The following is an 18,249-nucleotide window of genomic DNA, read 5'->3' on the forward strand; positions in this document are numbered from 1 at the left end:
CATCGGCAAAAACACTGCAGGGCGACTTCGACTCGAACGAAGTGCTTTAAACCACAGCTTAGATCCATGTGGGATCTAGAGATGCGACCGGGCTAGCGTGATGCCAATTGTGCGGATCACGCATGCGACCTTTGCTAGTCTAAAACTCCGTCGGATAGCCAAACTATCCTTGCGAGTATGTATACATAAATATGGACTTTAAAAGCACACTAGCATACACACATTGGCACCAGTCTAATAAGGACGAAACAGCTGTCCATGGTTGCCGAACTGCACGGATAATAGACTGTGCTAGCGTCCCATCTTGAAAGAGTCTGAAACTGTTTGAGTGACAGCATCATCGTTCCATCAAGAACTTTTTTGAAAGATTTTACTAGGGCCATTACTATAGTGATGTCCATTACTATAATGATGGCAAGTATTATTTCGAGCCAGGATGACATATATGCATGCTTTAATACACTCCTGGCCTTTTTTGCAATGATTTTAAATCTTATTATGATTTTTGGACAGCCAAGAGGTCAGTTGCCAAGAGGTTTTTACAATTTCTTACCAAATCAGGGCAAGTTAAGTCCTGGGCAGGTGATGAATGTTGATATTCATGCGCATCATGACTAAATTCTTTCTTATACAAACACAATTTACTTACAGTTTTGAAGAGCTGGTTTAATGTAAATGTAAAAAAAAAAACAAGACATAAACTTCCGTATGTTACTTCTTACACTATTGTTAGTTAACTGGCAGTATCAAACACCTTATGAATGATAATATGGCCTCTCAGCGAGAGAATTTCGAGATCGAAACAAATTATCACTTATTTCCGAATTTATATTGCTTTGCAAGAGCAAGAAAAAAATGTCCTCGTAACAACGTTTGAGTCCACTTATGGAGAAATAAATCGTCCAAGGCTAGTAAAAAAATGTTTCTTTCTTTGTGACAAAAAGGATTCAGAAATAAGATGGCATATGACGAGGTAGGAAGACTTTGAAAAGCAAGCGTCGTTTTTCCCCTTCTCGGCCGCCATTTTGGATTCCTTGAGACAAAGTCAATTTTTCCGCCCTGCCATCTGATTGGCTAATCCGCACGTCTAAAAATAGCCTGATCCTAGGAAATGCCGTGACACTTACATGATACAGATGATTGCCCCTACTTATGAGCCCCTGTGCTTAACAACAAAAGTATGCATTGATAAAAAATAAATCGAGGAAAATTTAAATTGTTGTTATTTATTTAGTCTTATCTGAATATCACAACTCCCATTTTTTTTTAAGAACAATAGTTTTAAAATGGCAAGGCAGGATAGGAATAGTCTCAATCTAGTTTTTTTTTTCTTGAGCCATGACGTCATTGTTTTCTTACTGTAGTGAGCTAAGACATTAGAACAAGTTTGGGGACTTGGGTGATGCAGCATGGGTATCACACCCTCTTCTTCTTCCAATGAGTTCTGTCCATACCAGTTTGTCCTTTTGGTCTTCTATTAAGCCACCTGTTCCTTCCAGCTTTACCAATAACTCGGTTCTTGCGTTCAATATTTGACACTCTACCTACAGATGCCAAACATTTGCTACTGACTTCTTTTTCAACTTTTGATGGCAGTCGTACCACTGCAGTCTCATTGGTCTTGCGAATTAGTTGTGCTGAGGTGCCTGCTGCCCGGGCAAGCTGTGCTCCTTTTCCTGGATACAACTCAATGTTATGAACAACTGTTCCTATAGGTAGAAAACAGAGAGGGTAGGCATCACCAGGCTTGAGTAAGGCTAGTGATTCTGGCTTCCCTCGCGATGCTGTCATCACATCCCCAACTTGTATTTCATCAGGCGCTATCACTAGTTTTTCCTGGTTACTACCATTTCCAGCCACAAGTGCAATCCTTGCAGACCTGCAAGGGTCGTACCCAACTTGTAATACTTTGTCCTTGATAGGTGTGACTGCCTCCCCAGTAATGCATAATGGAGCTCGAATAAAATCTATGATGCGATAGTTCTGACTATGTCCACCCCCGCGATGTCTGAGGACTATTTGCCCCGAGCTGTTCCGACCAGATCTCCCCTTGTGTCTTCTCACCGTACCGTCTTTTAGCGACCTAGGGAGTGGAATATTGGGAATGCTTCTGGGGACCTTCATATACGAGTATTGTGTCCTTCCATCTAAAGAAGAAGACGTCGAGAAACACAAGCTTTGGTGAGCGGACAGTCTAGCGAGAGTAGCTCGACATGGCAGAGGAACCAAGCCGGGGTTCGACCCGGTGGAAATGAAGAGTCGCTTTACTAAACTCGCCATAACCATAGAGACTGAAAAATAGAAACTACAGAAGTTAGACCCATAGAAAACAATCTCTTGTTTATCAACTCTTGGATGGTTAATTCTTGTCCTTGAAAATTAAATTATTTTCACTATACCTTTTTTGCCTTACAACGCGACTTATAAGATGGCCGCTGCTAATGGTGGAGTCCGCTGAGTGGGCTCATGTTATGTAACTTCAGCTCCCGGATGTTACAGAGAAGTGGCCGCCATCTTGGAGTGGTCTCGTTTGTATATTAGCCAAAGAAGCTCATTTGCGAGCTTCCAGTTAAAGGTACAGCTTAAAGATTCTCTAGTTAATGCACCCTTTGTTCTGTCTAACTGCATTACGATTCTTATGGGGTTATTTAGTCCTGGTGATCTTGTACATCATGTTTGCCTTAAAACCAATGAATGTGTAACCAAAGTATGTTATGTAGGTTCTTATTGATTTATATGAAGTATAATTCTGTAGAGTCATTATGTTTCTCCATCATTCTCAGCCATAGATTATGTGGCGACCAACAATTACTAGAGGAGCAGTGATCAAGCATGCTAGAAGTGCCCTTCCAGTCATCAATTCCGGTAAACTTCATATTGATTCACTTTTACCAGACAGAATGTGTTGTTGGTCATATTGAGATTATATAGGCTGTTCCAAAACGGCTGATATATTAACAGTGAAATTTTACAGTTGTCCCCCATTCAGGCTTTCTGGGCTATAAGAAGTCTGGAATATTAGATGGTATCATTCTAGACATTAGCACTTGCTAAATACATTATGTGTGTGAAGAGTGTCTCTTGTGCTTTTCGCTCCCCGGGTGGTGTATTAACACATTGACCCCTCAACCGACCTGTACCGGCTTTGGGAAGTACCCACAACCCAAAAAATTCATAAATGCAAAATAAACACAACAAGATGAAGATACTCAGGCATCAATCTAAGGGATAAATGGTCTTGCAGATATGCATCCAACCAAGGTGTTGGCATCTTAAGCCAAATAATAGCACAGGTTCTTTGACAAATCTCAAATCGAACAAGGAGAGAAAAGCAGAATCACCCCTCTCAATAAAACGCTCAAAATACCACACAAGGAAGAGAGATCAGCAAACACAGCTCAAGACACAAATAGATACCTTTATTCTGATCCTCCAGGTACATTTCTTTGGCCTCAAAACAAAATGTCCATTCCTTGAAGGATTGTACAACCACGAAAATGTCTTTACGTATTGCAAAGCATTCTGGGAGATCCAGGGGAAAATTCACGAGGGGAGGGCCAGTCAACACTCCTCTCCCCGAAGTCAGATGGTTTTTTATAAGTCTTTTCACCCCGAAGCCAAACGAATCAATTACAGGTCATACAGACCCAGAATAGCAGTGTAAACAATTTTGGAATCAATTTGGTTTCAGAAAAGACAGCATTTAGGAGAGCTGTAGTGATTCATTAGAAAATTATTTTCTCATCCAGGCAAAGCCAAACAAGAAAAAATCATCATGAATCCACCTTTGCTTGCAAATATCCATAAGCAAAGCACTCAATTATGCCCCAAAAGACTTCATGATGTCCTGAGACACTCTCCTAATATGCTCATAGCTGTATTTTTGATGAAAAATACAAGCAACCATCAACTTGTGCTGGCTTCAGCACGACGACGAGGGATTAAAAGTGGGGACCGCAAAGTACTGTTGGAAAGCTTGGATACCGCTGACTAGGTGCAGCTGTGTTTGACTTTGACGGGCTGTATAAAACTCAGAATAGGGGGGGAGGTATCTGTTTTCAGTCTGTTTTTTGTAAATTCAGCTCCAAAAAAGCCAGGAGTCAATGGGTTAAAGAATGTTGCTAAACCATTCCTTTATTATTGTTAACAATTAAAAATACATCTGTTTGTTTGCAAGAAAATGCGATTGAAGTTTAAGGGTATATTAATGATATTTTATTAGAAACATCTCAGTTACTTGCTTGAATTAGCCGATGGAAATGGATTCTTTGAGGGAGTTGGCATTGTACGGAAGCATAAAAGGATCGCATTATTGGCCTTCTTTAAGTGCTGTTAAGTCATTACTCACCAGGAGGGTAGGGGGGGAGGGGCTGTGAGGCTTAGCCATGCCCATTCTCACAAGGAAAAGAAATATATAAAATGCATAGTGAGTATTTTCCACTCTTAAAATAAAGCAATGGTAGAAGAAATTAAAGGTGAAATAACAGAGAAATTTTGAAAGCAGGGCGCAGGACTTGTACATGATGTTCATTGTATATTTTGGTGTTCATATGGGTTTGAAAACTGTTATGTTGATTCATCCAAGCAATGAAAACTATAATGAAGGCTTGTGTTATCTTACAGCACGTCAATCAACAGCTGCTGCTCCTGAAAAAGTTGAAGTATTTGTGAATGACAAGAGTGTTCTGGTCGACCCTGGATTCACAGTTCTCCAGGTGCGTACTGCTGCTACATCTTTGTGGATCAGTATAGTCCTCCTTTTAAAAAACACAGCTCTCTCTTGAATCTGTGGTAGGAAATTAGATATCATAAAAGTCAAATACAAATGATAAATGATATGCTAAAAAGATGCTAAATACTGATGTTAACACATGCTTTGACTTCATCAGTCAAATCATTATTTGTGAGGTACTTGTAACTTCAGCATTTATTGCTTCATATCATTTGTAACCAAGAAATAATAATCAGCTTATCTGAACATCATCTTGTTGCATTCTCAACTAAAAATTGTATTATACCCATGGATTTTTTTGCACAGCGTATGTGTGTTTTTCATACTGTATGTGGTGTATTATCACATTTTATATATTATATGCAAAGTGAGAATCCCAAGTGTCTTTCTCCTATTGTTTTAAAAGGCATGTGCAGCAGCTGGTGTTGAGATTCCTCGGTACTGTTACCATGACCGCCTCTCTATTGCTGGCAACTGTAGGATGTGCCTTGTGGAAGTTGAGCGTTCTATCAAGGTAAGGCCTTTATAACTGTGTTTCTAGTGACTGGCTGGCTCTTCATTGTCTAAATCTTGTGTTTACTGTAAACAGCCTGTTGCTTCCTGTGCAATGCCAGTAATGAAGGGAATGAAAATCAAAACAGATTCACCTATGACACGCAAAGCAAGGTACAGTAATAGTCTATTTACTCCTGTCAATTACTAGATGCTTCCTAGATTTCTTTTTGGTTGGTGAGACCAACACTTGATGGTGGGCACATGCAAGCAGCATGGCTTGACTACTCTGAACATTTCTCAACTTCAGATTTCAGATTTCATTCAGATTACATGTACTGGTGTGGCAGTCAGTAACACCTCAATTCATTTTACTATCATCAACAAAACACCTTTATAATCATATTCTAATTTGCATTAAATTTCTATGATATACTGTATAAATGTTCATAAAACACTAATTCTCAATCAGGTACTCTAGAGACTCAAAACGTTTTTGTATTTTTCTAATTAACGTATCTAGCCAATTTTGGTATCTGGAAACCAAACTATACTATAATTATCACGATTAAAACTACCACTCTAACGATTTAAGCTTTCTACAGTAAAAAGTATTTTATGCCTAGGTTGTGTGCTTCACTAATAAAAACATAGTTGTGATGTATAAAATATGTCACTGTAGCTTCTATTAAGGGTTTTTTTATTATTGTGCAGCAGCTACCATTGATATAGTAGTTTATTAGATTAATGGTGGATCATTCTGTTCAAGGGAGGGAGTTATGGAATTCCTGTTGATGAACCACCCCCTTGACTGCCCCATCTGTGACCAAGGAGGGGAGTGTGACCTTCAAGATCAGTCTATGGCTTTTGGCAGTGACAGGAGCCGCTTTGTTGATAACCAGTTTTCTGGGAAAAGGTATTTAGTTACAAAACTTAGAGCTAGGATCAGGGACTGCTTTGTTGATAACTACAGAAGTGGAGTTTTTTGGGAAAAGAAACTTAGGGACCTAGTGCTAGGATCAGGGATGATTTTGTTGATAACCAGTTTTCTTGGAAAAGCTACCCAGTGGCCAGAATTTGAGCTAGGCTAAGTGCCAAATTTGTAATAAATGTTTTTTTCTGGGAAAATGTACTCAGCACCAGTCTACTGTAAGAGCTTTTTGTTATATGGTGTATTGCATTGGGGGCTGTAAGGGTCGGAGTAGTGGCTATGTATGACAGGTGGAAATAGGCTAGCAGTGAGATGTTAGGGGAGAACTGTGTGTTTGACCTTCGGAGGAAGGTGATAATTACATATTGATAACTTCTTGTGATAACATATTGTTCAATCTTGTGGAGTGTAATGTGAGCTTGTAGACAATTAAATGGAATTACAAGGCTGGTGATAGGAATAAAATATGAAGGCGTGCAGATACGGTATAAAAGAAAGAAATGGATGGCAAATAGGAGATAGATAGTGGTTATATAAGTATAGGACAGTTGGCTCCTTGAGTACATTGTGTCGTGTAAAGAGAGATTGTGTAACGATGCGCGCTCTAAGATAGTGGCTAATAAGCGATGAGTTTATGCGATGGCCTGTATTGAGTGTAAATAATACGCGGAGGCACAGGCAGCAGAAACGGCAGGAATACGAAGAATCGAAAGAAGTGAATGGCGTGTACCTGGTGGGCTGATAAAAGGAGATACACAAACACACAGAAATAAAACAACAATGTGAGAAATATCATAAGAGCTCTTAGGAATAAATGTGCCACCACACTAATTCTAGCCACGATTATCGTCAGGGAGCAAGATCGATGGCTAGTCAGACGCGGTTAGGGAGGTAAAAACTGATGGGTACCGAGGGTATGAGACACGAGGACTAGGGCGGAATAGGAAAAGGCTAAGAGGAAACAGGAGATATTACCGCGTCTGAGGTGTATTTCAAACTGTTGTTATCGATCTAAACAGCTTGCTCCTATACACCAACGTGTGGTTGCACATGTTATGTGTTTGTGTGTGAGGCTTACCTTATGTCGGAGTTTCGTTTTACTAAGGTCCGCATTTTCATAGCTTGAGCTTGTGATAACACGGTGCGACTAACGTAATAATGGCATGTACCGGATGTGATCAGATTACGATGTTACAAGATTGTGTTATTATAAAATGTATGTGTATGGTGGGGGGGAGGGGGTGGCGTGACGTAAAGAGAGTTGCGGCGCATATGAAGTAGGCGGGTTGTGTGTTTATTTGGGGGGGGGGGGGGAAGGGATGGTTGGTAGAGGGCTGTTATGTGTGGTGTAGGGGTATTGTTATTGTATTTTGATTGTGTTTTGTTGTGTTGTGTGCGGTTTGTGGTGGTGAGGGAAGAAGGTGTGTTTGAGTTTTGTAGGACGTGTTGGTTTGTGGGTTTGTGGTTTGTGCTGTGGGGCTTGTGTAGGGTGTGTTAGGTATGTATATTTTAGGTGAGAGTGCAGGAAAGTGTAAGGGGGGAGGTAGTGTATGTGTCGGTGTGCGGGGCTTAGGTGGGTGTTGGTGTTGTGTTGGGGCTTGGAATAATCGTGGCGGGTTGTATGATGGTGTTGTATAAGTAAAGTGGGTATGGGGCTGTTTGTGGGGTGAGGGATGAGGGGGTGCTTGTTGTGGGGTAAGTGGGTGGTTGGGTGTAGGTGATGTGAGTAGGGGGGTACTTGGGTGGTTAGATAGGTATGAGGGGGGGAGAAAGGGGGTTGTGACATGTATAGAGCTGGGTGGTAGTAGTGGTTAGGTATGTTGTGTGGTGAGGATAAAATAAGAATTAATTTGTGAAAGGGATGTGGGTGAGGGGGACGGGGTGGAGAAAGAAGTGGTGTGTGGGGGATTTGGGGGATTTACGGTATGATTTGTTATTTTAGAGCTGTTGAGGATAAAAATGTAGGCCCTCTTGTCAAGACAATCATGACCAGATGCATCCACTGCACAAGGTGTATCAGGTAAACTCTGCCCTGTTAATCAGATTTACCTCTTTATTTCACCCTTTCGGCACTGGAAAGTCACATGCGTTTTACAGATTCAAAGTCCACACTTGAATGAGCATTGAATGGGATCTTCAACCACCAATTTCCTCTAATCTATTAAGGCTGCATGTTCTTGTTCAGATCTACCTGACTGGCAATGAAGTGTCCACTGTTTTTGCTGCTGTTTTGTGAAGGCAAATTCTTTCTGTCCTACGCTCAAAGACGCCTTGCCCTTGAAACCTTGTTCGCTCAACCTATGAAAATTACACTAGTGTTAGCTGTCGGGAAAGAATTAAACCAAAAATAAATAACTTTCCTTTACTGACATCTGCAGGTTTTGGACCATGATTATCTTCTGTGCTGCCATTTTTGCTAACCAAATGCACGCTGCAAATATAAATATCCTTGCTGCACTTGAATGAATCTCTGTGTTTGCCCGGCTTTATTCATTCTTTCTATCTTTCTGTGTTTCTTTTTCTCCTGGCAAAATGGAAGAATTGTACAGGGCCCCCATTGCCATTTTTCTGCTATAACTGCGGGAATCTAGAGTCATTTCTACAGGTGCCATGAGCGCAATGTTTTGTTCGTACAAAGCACACACTTCTTGACTTGTCCGAACTTGAGTGGGGCTGTTTATAATTTGTTGGACTTTGCCCCCGTAGAACACATGTGACTTTCCAACGCCGAGAGGGTGAATAAAGCTCATCATCCTAATAATCTGTTGCACTCTTCAGGTTTGCCAGTGAGATAGCTGGGGTCGACGATCTAGGAACCACTGGCCGAGGGAGTGATATGCAGGTCGGCACTTACATAGAGAAGATGTTCAAGTCAGAGATGTCTGGAAATGTTATAGGTCAGCATCAAAATGTCTTTGTCCCATCATGTATATGGCTCTTAGCTTTCATTAAAAGTGTGTGTGCACTTTTTAGATTTGTGCCCAGTGGGTGCTTTGACGTCCAAACCATATGCATTTGTAGCAAGACCATGGGAACTAAGGTAGTCATTGGTGCATTTATGCATGCCAGATACAATTCATGTAATGCTGTAATGCTCATTGATATGTTCCTCACTTTACTGTTTCACACCTCTTAAAGACAAGGAGAACTCACAGGATTTGAGCCATACAGTACTCATAGTTTTATCCTTTTCTGTATTTTGATTTTCTTTGTTCTTTTTAATAAAGAAAAACAGATTCAGTTGATGTCCTTGATGCAGTTGGAAGCAATATAGTGGTCAACACAAGGAGTGGTGAGGTCATGAGGATTCTCCCGAGGATGAATGAGGTACTGTATGTTAAGAGTATATTGCAGTACAACACAGCCACGAAAACAACTTTTTACATTTTCTTTAAAGAGTTCACTCTGATAACTGCATTAGAAAATTGATATTTTTTATCCGATATTCAATAAATATGATCAGTTTAACAGACTTCTGTAATCCCATAGGATATAAATGAGGAGTGGATATCTGACAAAACAAGGTAAGCAGAGCAATAAACTGTGATGTTTCGTGGTAATAAGGCTTATAACTCTGCTGACACAGATCTTCTTCCAAGGTTTGCGTATGACGGCCTGAAAAGACAAAGACTTACCACTCCCATGGTAAAAGATGCTCGAGGAAATCTCACTGCATGTACTTGGGAAGAAGCCCTTATCTCTGTTGCACAGAAAATGACTTCTCTAAATGGCAATGAGATGGTTGCCATTGCTGGTGGTCTTGCTGATGCAGAGGCCCTTGTTGCTATGAAGGATCTCTTCAACAGATACAACTGTGAAGGGCTCTATACAGAAGAAGGGTTTTCAAACCAAGGTGCTGGGTATGTACAAGTATTATGTACAATTTAAGTATGTACAGTTCCATGTGCTTGTAACACAATTTTTGCATGGACCTTAACTTTGTATCATGAATATTTGCAGAACTGATCTGAGATCAAACTACATAATGAATACCACAATCTCAGGAATTGAGGTATGTAAATGATTTGCTCTTTGTTAGTTAATAGCTAGGCTTATAATTTTAAAGACTAATATTTGGGTAAAATGTAAAAATCGAAATGCATTTGTTTGAATAGGATGCTGATGTTCTTCTGTTAGTTGGTGCTAATCCACGATATGAAGCACCCTTAATAAATGCTCGCATCCGCAAAAGGTGAGAAAGATTTTCAGCTACTGGCCCCCTTTTACAGGATATTTTGTTTTGTGTTCTTGTTTGACCAGAATTTGTGTTGTTGTTTTTGCAGTTGGATGCACAATGACCTCCAAGTAGGACTTCTTGGCACGCAGGTGGATTTAACCTATGATTATGAGGTACATATACAGTATTTGGCCATTTACGTTTATAATTCTAACCTTTTGGACACCTGGTTATAGGTGACAAGCAGGGGGGTACTCCCTTATATGGGCTATACCAGGACTTGCCGCTGGACAGGGTATGGTTTTCTACCTCTGTCCTGGACAGGGTATATATTTCAGGCTTCTCTGTCCTGAACAGGGTATATGTTTCAGGCTTCCCTGTCCTGAACAAGGTGCATAATTTTAAGCAATGCTGTCCTAAGCAGGGCACCGATTTGGTTACCTTGCTAAAACTCATAACCACTGATCCTGCCCCCGATCTGATTGCCTTGCTTGCTCTCATGTGCTAACAGGGTCCTAAAAATGAGGGTGTTGTCCTAAGCAGGGTCATAAAATCAAGGGTGTTGTCCTAAACCAGGGTATGGTTTGTCTGAATTTTTGTCCTAAACAGGGTCAGGTTGCAAAACCTCCAGCGGCACCACTATACCCAAACATAGGCTGAGTACCCCCCCCCCCCCCCCCCCCCCCACCACCACCACCACCCAGGCGACAAGTTGTTTCTGGCTGGTACTTAAGCTTTATGCATACAAGTTGAGTGCAAAAGGGTACAAAAAAATGATTGTGTCACAGACAGAAGTTACTGCTTCTTTATCAGTTGCTTAGAGGCAACCTTAATTGACAAAACTTAGGGTAAACAGTTGACAGCAGCAGAAAATGGCGCACTTTAAAACGCTTTTTTTGTGCTGTTTAGTCAGACAAATGCTCCACTTACTAATATTATTTCCAAATAATTTACTAAGAATTCCTTCTTCTGACAGCACCTTGGTACAACTGCAGAGACACTTAAAGATATTCTCTCTGGAAAGAACCCATTCGCTAAGGTAGAGTACAACCTTATTCTCCTCTGCTTTTGTCAAATGAAGATTGCTCTATTCCTTATTCTAGATTGCTGTACCACATAATACTATCATATTTGTCTCTGCGTTGCTAGACTCTCCTAAAGAGCAAGAAGCCGATGATTCTGGTCGCCAATAAAGCGCTTGATGGAGCCGATGGGCATGCAATTCAGACTCTTGTCACGGAAATGTCGGAGAAGCTGAAGAGCCGCAAGGAAACTGATCCAGAATGGAGAGTGCTGAACGTGATGCAAGGGGTATTAATAAGTGCGATTATAAACTCTATAAACTCTCCAATTATAAATGCCCCATATATTTGACCTGCTTGACAAAGACTGCGCCTAACAGTTAATTATGTCTTTTCGTCCAGGTTGCAAGTCAAGTTGCCGCATTAGATCTTGGCTACAAGCCTGGTGTGCAAAACATTGTAGAAGTTCCTAAACTGGTTTTTCTTCTTGGAGCTGTAAGTTTGTATACCTAAGTCATACCTAAGTGCAGTTGGCGATTCCTATGTGCGCAAGTAATTTTCATGTTTTAGATGCTCATTGTAGATGGAACAGGGTAATCGCTAGCTGAAGAGCATAAAAGAATTGATGTCCACGCAAAAACACGTCATGTCAATTTTGTAGCTACAACTATGTGGAATCAGAACGTTGCCTTAATACGTTGGTATCGTCTCTGTAGGACGGCCAGGTATTGCGGCGTGAGGACTTACCGAAAGACTGCTTTATTGTCTATCAAGGTACGAATCTTGTGTTGCAGTGCGACAGGATCTTCCCTCGACATCAGGTTTTATAGAAGTTAACGAAACATCTATCTGATTGGCATGAGCTTCACGAGCCATTCAGCTGGACAAAGAAAGACTTCAGTGCATGACTGAATTCCCCAGTTATAGAATTCGTGTCCATCAAACTTAAGAATTCGCATACCGATTCTCCAATTTTCTTGAAAATTGGTTTTGGTGTCTTGTTGGCAGCCGCCTGTTGTATTATGCCCGGTGAACCGGTTTACCATCTTTTGATCAGGTCATCATGGCGACCACGGTGCACATATGGCTGACGTCATCCTGCCTGGTGCTGCATACACGGAGAAGACAGCCACGTACGTGAACACGGAGGGCCGCGCCCAGCAGACGAGGTAAGCCCAACCCAGCTTGATGTACGTTTCCGCCATTTGCAGTGCTAGTTTACATCCGAGACGAACTCATGAAGCGCAACCTGCCCAAACTCGATCATCAATTGCACGTGTAAACTTTCAGCCGGCTTTCGACTTTTAAATTCATCCATTCTTTATTCATTATTCAAAAACCGAAACCTTTGCTCTGGAAAACAACTTTTATTGTCGTCCAACTTGAAATAAAGAAACACCCACAATTAATAGATGAATGAGATGCATGCTAAAGCTTTTTATCGACAACAGGCGCGCTGTGACCCCTCCATCCTACGCAAGAGACGACTGGAAGATCATCCGAGCTTTGTCTGAAGTACGGTCTATTGTTCTTTGAGTCACCTGTCGATATGATAGTTGATCGCGTTTTTGTTTCTTTAGATCGCAGGCCAGACATTGCCGTATGAAACACAGGAAGAGATCCGGCGACGAATGACCGAGATTGCGCCTAACCTGACCCGCTATGGTGACGTGGAGCAGGCCAACTTCTTCAGTCTCGCACTTGGGCTTATACAGGTATGTATAACTCTGTACGGTTATGAATGAAAACACTGACCATACCCATTTAAGTATAACTTCTATCTCACTAGGGCTCCAAAGCACAACCCAGCAAGAAACCGTTAACACCGCGGATAGCAGAACTAAAAGATTTCTACATGACGGATGCGGTGAGCCGTGCGTCCCAGACGATGGCCAAGTGTGTCAAAGCAGTACAGACAATGAAATGAGCCAACTACCCTCAAGCTTATCAGATACCCGTGCTATCAATCGCTATCACTGTCAATATCTCGAACGCGTTATTTGTATCAGTGCTGTGGACTGGGGCACGCGATTGCTTTCCTAACTGAATTGTATTTCACAACTCTTTTGTGCACGGCTCGTTTGACTTGTCTGTGAAGCTGATCAAACATCGTTTTATCTGAGCCTGAGCGGTTCTCTTGCAGCCCCTAGCTGCAAGATATTTTTGTAAAGTAATTATTAAGGTGAGAGTTACATTAATAAAATGAAAACTTTATTGGATCTTCTTGTACATGTGCATGTTGTTAACAGCGCGCGCTTCAACGTTATTCATGCGAGCTTGTTGGATTATTTCGCGCGCGCGTTGTGTTCGGTTTTCGCAATGTAGAGTGTAGAGTTTTTTTTTTTTTTTTATATGAAAGTGGTTTACCAAACAAACCCTAATGTCTGGACGATACTTTATCGTCTCGAGACTAAGTGAAATTATGATATACACTTTGGCCCGCGTAATGTAAGCTACCCATATATGGGGTTAATAAAAACTCTTCTAATTTGATTAACGAAGGTTAATTAGTCCTCAACGTCACAATTTGATAAGTGTACCAAACCAAAATGCAAACTTGATGTAATCTCGCGTTCTCCTCTGCGGAGGAGGGCTGATGAAAAGGGTTTTTATTGAACGAAAAAACTCTGCACTATGGTTAAGAAAGATATAAATGATGCAAGGTGCACCAAATGTGGCCTTATTCAGCCATGCCCTTGTGTAACCGACAAAAATTTTTATGGTGCACATGACACCATAGAGGAACCGCTGGTAATATTCAACAAGAGGCCAAGACGACATACAACACCCTTGCCAGGTAAACCAATATGCGAACTTTTCTATAGGATACCATTTCCACTCACATTGAAATTCACTTCTTAGGTGCAGAGGCATTTCAACATGAGAAAGTCTTTCGAAAACGCTCTAACATAGTAGAAGTGGCAAAAACAGCAGATAATGTTGCGAGAGCTGGAGCACACCATCAAAGATTTGCCTCCCGAACTCTGTCGTACATTCGAGAGATCTTCAACGCCAATCCAGACAACAAACTCGCGCTAAAGTTGTTCGGCAACAAGGCAGCTGTGATGCTAGAACAGAGACGACAAAGCCAACAAGGAAAAGGCGTCATTCATCCTTTTAGCACCTTTCGATGGTATTGGGATATTCTGCTGATCATCTTCATCTTCATGCACGTGCTTCTTCTGCCTGTCAGCATTGCCTTCTTGAGTGATGACCTCTCCATCCATTGGCTTATCCTCAATGGCGTTTCCGACGTCTTCTTTGTAGTTGACATTTTTCTGAACTTTAGAACTGGCATAGTAGATCCCAATAATCAGGAAGAGGTTATCTTGGACAAGAAGGTGATAAGTATGATGTACCTGCGCGGTTGGTTTATCATCGATTTGGCTTCATCGCTACCGTTCGACTACGCATATTTTATTGCTTCGTCCACAACAGAAGAACAAACCCTTCTCAGAGCTTCCAGGGCCTTGCGGATTCTAAAACTTGCTAAGCTTCTAAGTCTTTTGCGTTTGCTGCGAGTATCAAGGCTGGTTCGATACATGACAAGGTTTGAAGAGGTAAGGAATCTTAGATGATATGCTTATATGGCTAAATGTAGACAATCGTTTGGAACATTGGGAATAACAATCTTTCCCGTGTGCATCTTTTTTTTCTTTCTAGCTTTTGAATATAGCAAAAGGTCAACTTCGGATAATGAAGCTGATATGTTGTATGTTGGTGTTGTCTCACTGGAATGGATGTATTCAGTTCTTTGTCCCGTACCTCCAAGAGTTCCCTGATGACTCTTGGGTCTCCACCAGCAACCTTAAAGTAAGTCCTATAACTATAGGAAGACTTAAGACTACAGACAAGCTGTAGAACATCTAGATGGTCTGCTTAGGCGTGGTGTAGACAAGCTTTAAATCAATTATAGCAATTAACACACAATGTTTTATTCCTTCACTAGACCGCCTCTCCTGGTGAACAGTACAGTTGGTCCTTATTCAGGGCGTTGTCTCATATGTTATGCATCGGCTACGGACACTATCCTCCACAAAACTTGACAGATCTTTGGTTGACTGTCTGCAGTATGACCGCCGGGGCCACGTTTTACGCTGTCTTTATCGGTATCATGTCCAGTCTCATCATGTCCATTGACTCTTCGGGCAGGCTTTTCAACGAGAAGGTATCATCGCAAGGGCGCGATATATGGAGGGGGGGTATCTCTCTCCCGCCCTAAGGAAGAAATATGAGGTGCTCTGTTATATTGTCCCCATTCTCATCAATAGGCCCCGCAGAATTTCCACTCCCTGGAATGGGCCAAAACACAGTGTTTCCCACAATCACATTTTAAGGTTATTCCCCTGTTTTACACGGCGCTATGTTCTGCGCATCGGTGCGCGCTCTTTTCGTTCGAAAATGACGGCATCGAGCGTGCGCGCGCAAACAAAATTCCCCTATTTCAGCGACAAATTCATTTTCCTTTTTTGTAGAAAGATTAAAGAATTTTCAACGACAACTTTTTGAGCTAATGTCATAAAAAGCCTCTAAATGAGGCAACAAAGAGCCTCGAATTATCACTGACTAGGTGCACAATTTGGCGTTTTCTCTATAATCACACCTGTTGGCCTTTTTTGGTTTTGTATGACTCGTCCCGTGATTGTAATCAAAGGCCTAGCACTTGTGCAGGGGGGGGTGGGGGGTGTAGGGTTACGGGAAAGAAAAGGTAGAACAAGCTCTGTCTTGGTGAAGACCAAGTCACTTGCTAAAAATCCCTGTGCGTTGACATGGTTTACATTGTTTCAGTTGAATCAAGTTGAAGAATATATGCGTTATCGAAAGCTCCCGTTACGGATTCGTCTTCAAGTACAAGACTTTTACGAGCATCGGTTCCACCACAAGCTGTTTGATGAGGATGCTATTCTAACTGAGCTGTCTAAGAACCTTCGTGAGGTAAGGCAAAAGAAAGTATAAATAGGGGCGTTATGAAACGTGAAAAGCCATATAGAAAATCTTGACTTGCTTATCCCCTAGAATTTCAATGAACAGGAACAGCGAAAAAAAAAAACTGTGAAAGAAATTAGAACACTTCAATGCTTCCCTTTCATTCTTTTACTCTTCCTTTTGCGCTGATTCGAATATGCGCTGACGATTTCTTTTCTTTCGCCGTTCGTTCGTCAATGAAGATAATGCCTGTGTGTTATTTCCTCCCCCAATAGACCATTCTAGTGCATAACATCAAGCCCCTCCTGACCACCGTGCCGTTCTTTAGTGGCGCCAGCATTAGCTTTATCACCGACATTGTCACCAAGCTTAAATTCGAAGTGTTTCTTAATGGGGACTACATCTGCCGCAGCGGCCATCGTGGTGATAAGATGTACTTTATCCAAAAGGGAATCGTGGATATACTGACCCGAGAAGGCGCCTTGGCGACCAGTCTTGGTGACGGTTCGCACTTTGGAGGTGACACTTTAAAAAAAATTGCCAAATAGGATATGCCAGGGAAAGCAGGTCACGAGCCTGCAAGACTCATGCACTACCAGAGTGATTGACGATGATACACTAGCGCTTCTATTAAGCGTCCATCATTCAGACCGTGAAAGGTGGTCGCTGAATTTAGGTTGGCCGCTTAATGGAGGTAGCCAATAGTACTTTAGTAAGAAATTAATATTTTGGGTAGAGATACCACTGCACGCAAATGGAAAACAGATTTCTTTTGAGATAAAAATCAAATAACATACGATTGAAGTATAAAGGTTGGTTCTCACTTGGACGTAATCGCAAGCGGAACGCAGACAGTTTTCTTATTCTCATTAGAATATAAGCGCATAATGGGTATTGGGAGAAACCTTAAGCTATTTGGGTGATTTCAGGAGGATGGAGTTGAGTGTCTTTATTCCATGTTTAGAAATCTGTTTGCTGACGAAGGAAGCGCGTCGCGTGGCATCCGTGCGAGCGGCCACCACGTGCGATGTATATAGCCTGTCTGCCACCCACTTCCACGAGGTCCTGCAAGATTACCCGGAGATGAAGTCCGTGCTAGAGGAAGTAGCCAAGGAGAGACTCTCGCGACTAGGGCTCAAACCGAAACTCTCTGAGATACAAGTCTCAAAAGACCACAAAAGGTACACTCTGCTAGCATCCAATGGTTAAATCAGAATAGCTAAAATCTGCTCCTATAGTGTAGATACTTGATTAACATAATTGATTATCGAAATATGCATTAACCTATATCATACTGATATCCATGACAGAATGCGGCCATTACTTATCTAATATAATCGTTTTCAGATCCGTATTTGAGTTTGAAGATGGCCATGAAAACATCCCTCTTACACTACCGCTTACGCCTGCTCCTGAACCGAGCGCGGAACCAGCTGATGTAGGAACATCTTTGTTTGTCCCCAAAAAAGGAAAAGTTGGCGGTGTCCTAACCCAAGCATTTATCAAATCTGTCGCCCCTGGACTCGCGTCTTTCGTAGAACACAAACACCACTATTCCGTTGATCTCTCCGACGACAACAGTGATAATGACGAAGTGGAGATGGACGAGGATGTTCTTGCTCTCATCGCAGACTTCTAATCCTCACTAGTTAATTCTTCCTTTATTAATCGCCAGAGAAGTAAATTACCTCAACCAATCACCAATTTTCTCAGTAATCGTCCGTGTACTAGTATGACGCATTATTACTACTTAAGTTTCAATTTGTCATTGTCTTCTGAACATTTCCAACTTAAAATCATTTCTATTCTACCGATAAAAGACTCACTTGTTTTGGAATACCTGTACCTGTTTTGAAATTAATGATTCTGTAAAATTGGAAAACCGATATTGTTGGGTAACGAGCAGATTTAAGCTCTATCGCAATAGCTCATGTTTACCGATAGCATTTTGCGCACCTCTCCTTAGCCA

At 41.5% G+C, this 18,249-nt stretch overlaps 3 protein-coding genes across 3 annotated transcripts; 2 read left to right on the plus strand and 1 right to left on the minus strand.

Moving 5' to 3' along the window:
- Positions 1 to 1,210: 1,210 nt before the first annotated feature.
- On the minus strand, positions 1,211 to 2,465 carry LOC5521212 (39S ribosomal protein L2, mitochondrial). Its single transcript, XM_001640960.3, has 2 exons — positions 2,400 to 2,465; positions 1,211 to 2,291 (listed from the first exon to the last, which is right to left on the minus strand). Exon 2 carries the CDS (start codon positions 2,284 to 2,286, stop codon positions 1,417 to 1,419), a length of 870 nt encoding a protein of 289 aa, XP_001641010.2. The 5' UTR covers positions 2,287 to 2,291; positions 2,400 to 2,465; the 3' UTR covers positions 1,211 to 1,416.
- Positions 2,460 to 13,573, plus strand: LOC5521211 (NADH-ubiquinone oxidoreductase 75 kDa subunit, mitochondrial). The gene is made up of 23 exons (XM_001641078.3): positions 2,460 to 2,575; positions 2,784 to 2,865; positions 4,624 to 4,715; positions 5,139 to 5,246; positions 5,322 to 5,398; positions 5,994 to 6,140; positions 8,098 to 8,175; positions 8,934 to 9,052; positions 9,129 to 9,195; positions 9,383 to 9,482; positions 9,645 to 9,679; positions 9,755 to 10,015; positions 10,116 to 10,167; positions 10,271 to 10,347; positions 10,439 to 10,505; positions 11,309 to 11,371; positions 11,482 to 11,643; positions 11,757 to 11,849; positions 12,071 to 12,128; positions 12,412 to 12,523; positions 12,806 to 12,869; positions 12,935 to 13,069; positions 13,144 to 13,573. The coding sequence occupies exons 2-23, from the start codon at positions 2,793 to 2,795 to the stop codon at positions 13,279 to 13,281; spliced, it is 2,178 nt and encodes a 725-aa protein (XP_001641128.1). The 5' UTR covers positions 2,460 to 2,575; positions 2,784 to 2,792; the 3' UTR covers positions 13,282 to 13,573.
- Positions 13,574 to 13,873: 300 nt separating this feature from the next.
- LOC5521210 (potassium/sodium hyperpolarization-activated cyclic nucleotide-gated channel 2) lies at positions 13,874 to 18,166 on the plus strand. The gene is made up of 8 exons (XM_001641077.3): positions 13,874 to 14,151; positions 14,217 to 14,914; positions 15,018 to 15,167; positions 15,304 to 15,522; positions 16,143 to 16,289; positions 16,556 to 16,799; positions 17,245 to 17,461; positions 17,628 to 18,166. The coding sequence occupies exons 1-8, from the start codon at positions 13,989 to 13,991 to the stop codon at positions 17,917 to 17,919; spliced, it is 2,130 nt and encodes a 709-aa protein (XP_001641127.2). The 5' UTR covers positions 13,874 to 13,988; the 3' UTR covers positions 17,920 to 18,166.
- Positions 18,167 to 18,249: the final 83 nt, after the last annotated feature.

Source organism: Nematostella vectensis, chromosome 2, assembly GCF_932526225.1.
Source record: "Nematostella vectensis chromosome 2, jaNemVect1.1, whole genome shotgun sequence".
Taxonomy (NCBI): Eukaryota; Metazoa; Cnidaria; class Anthozoa; order Actiniaria; family Edwardsiidae; genus Nematostella; species Nematostella vectensis.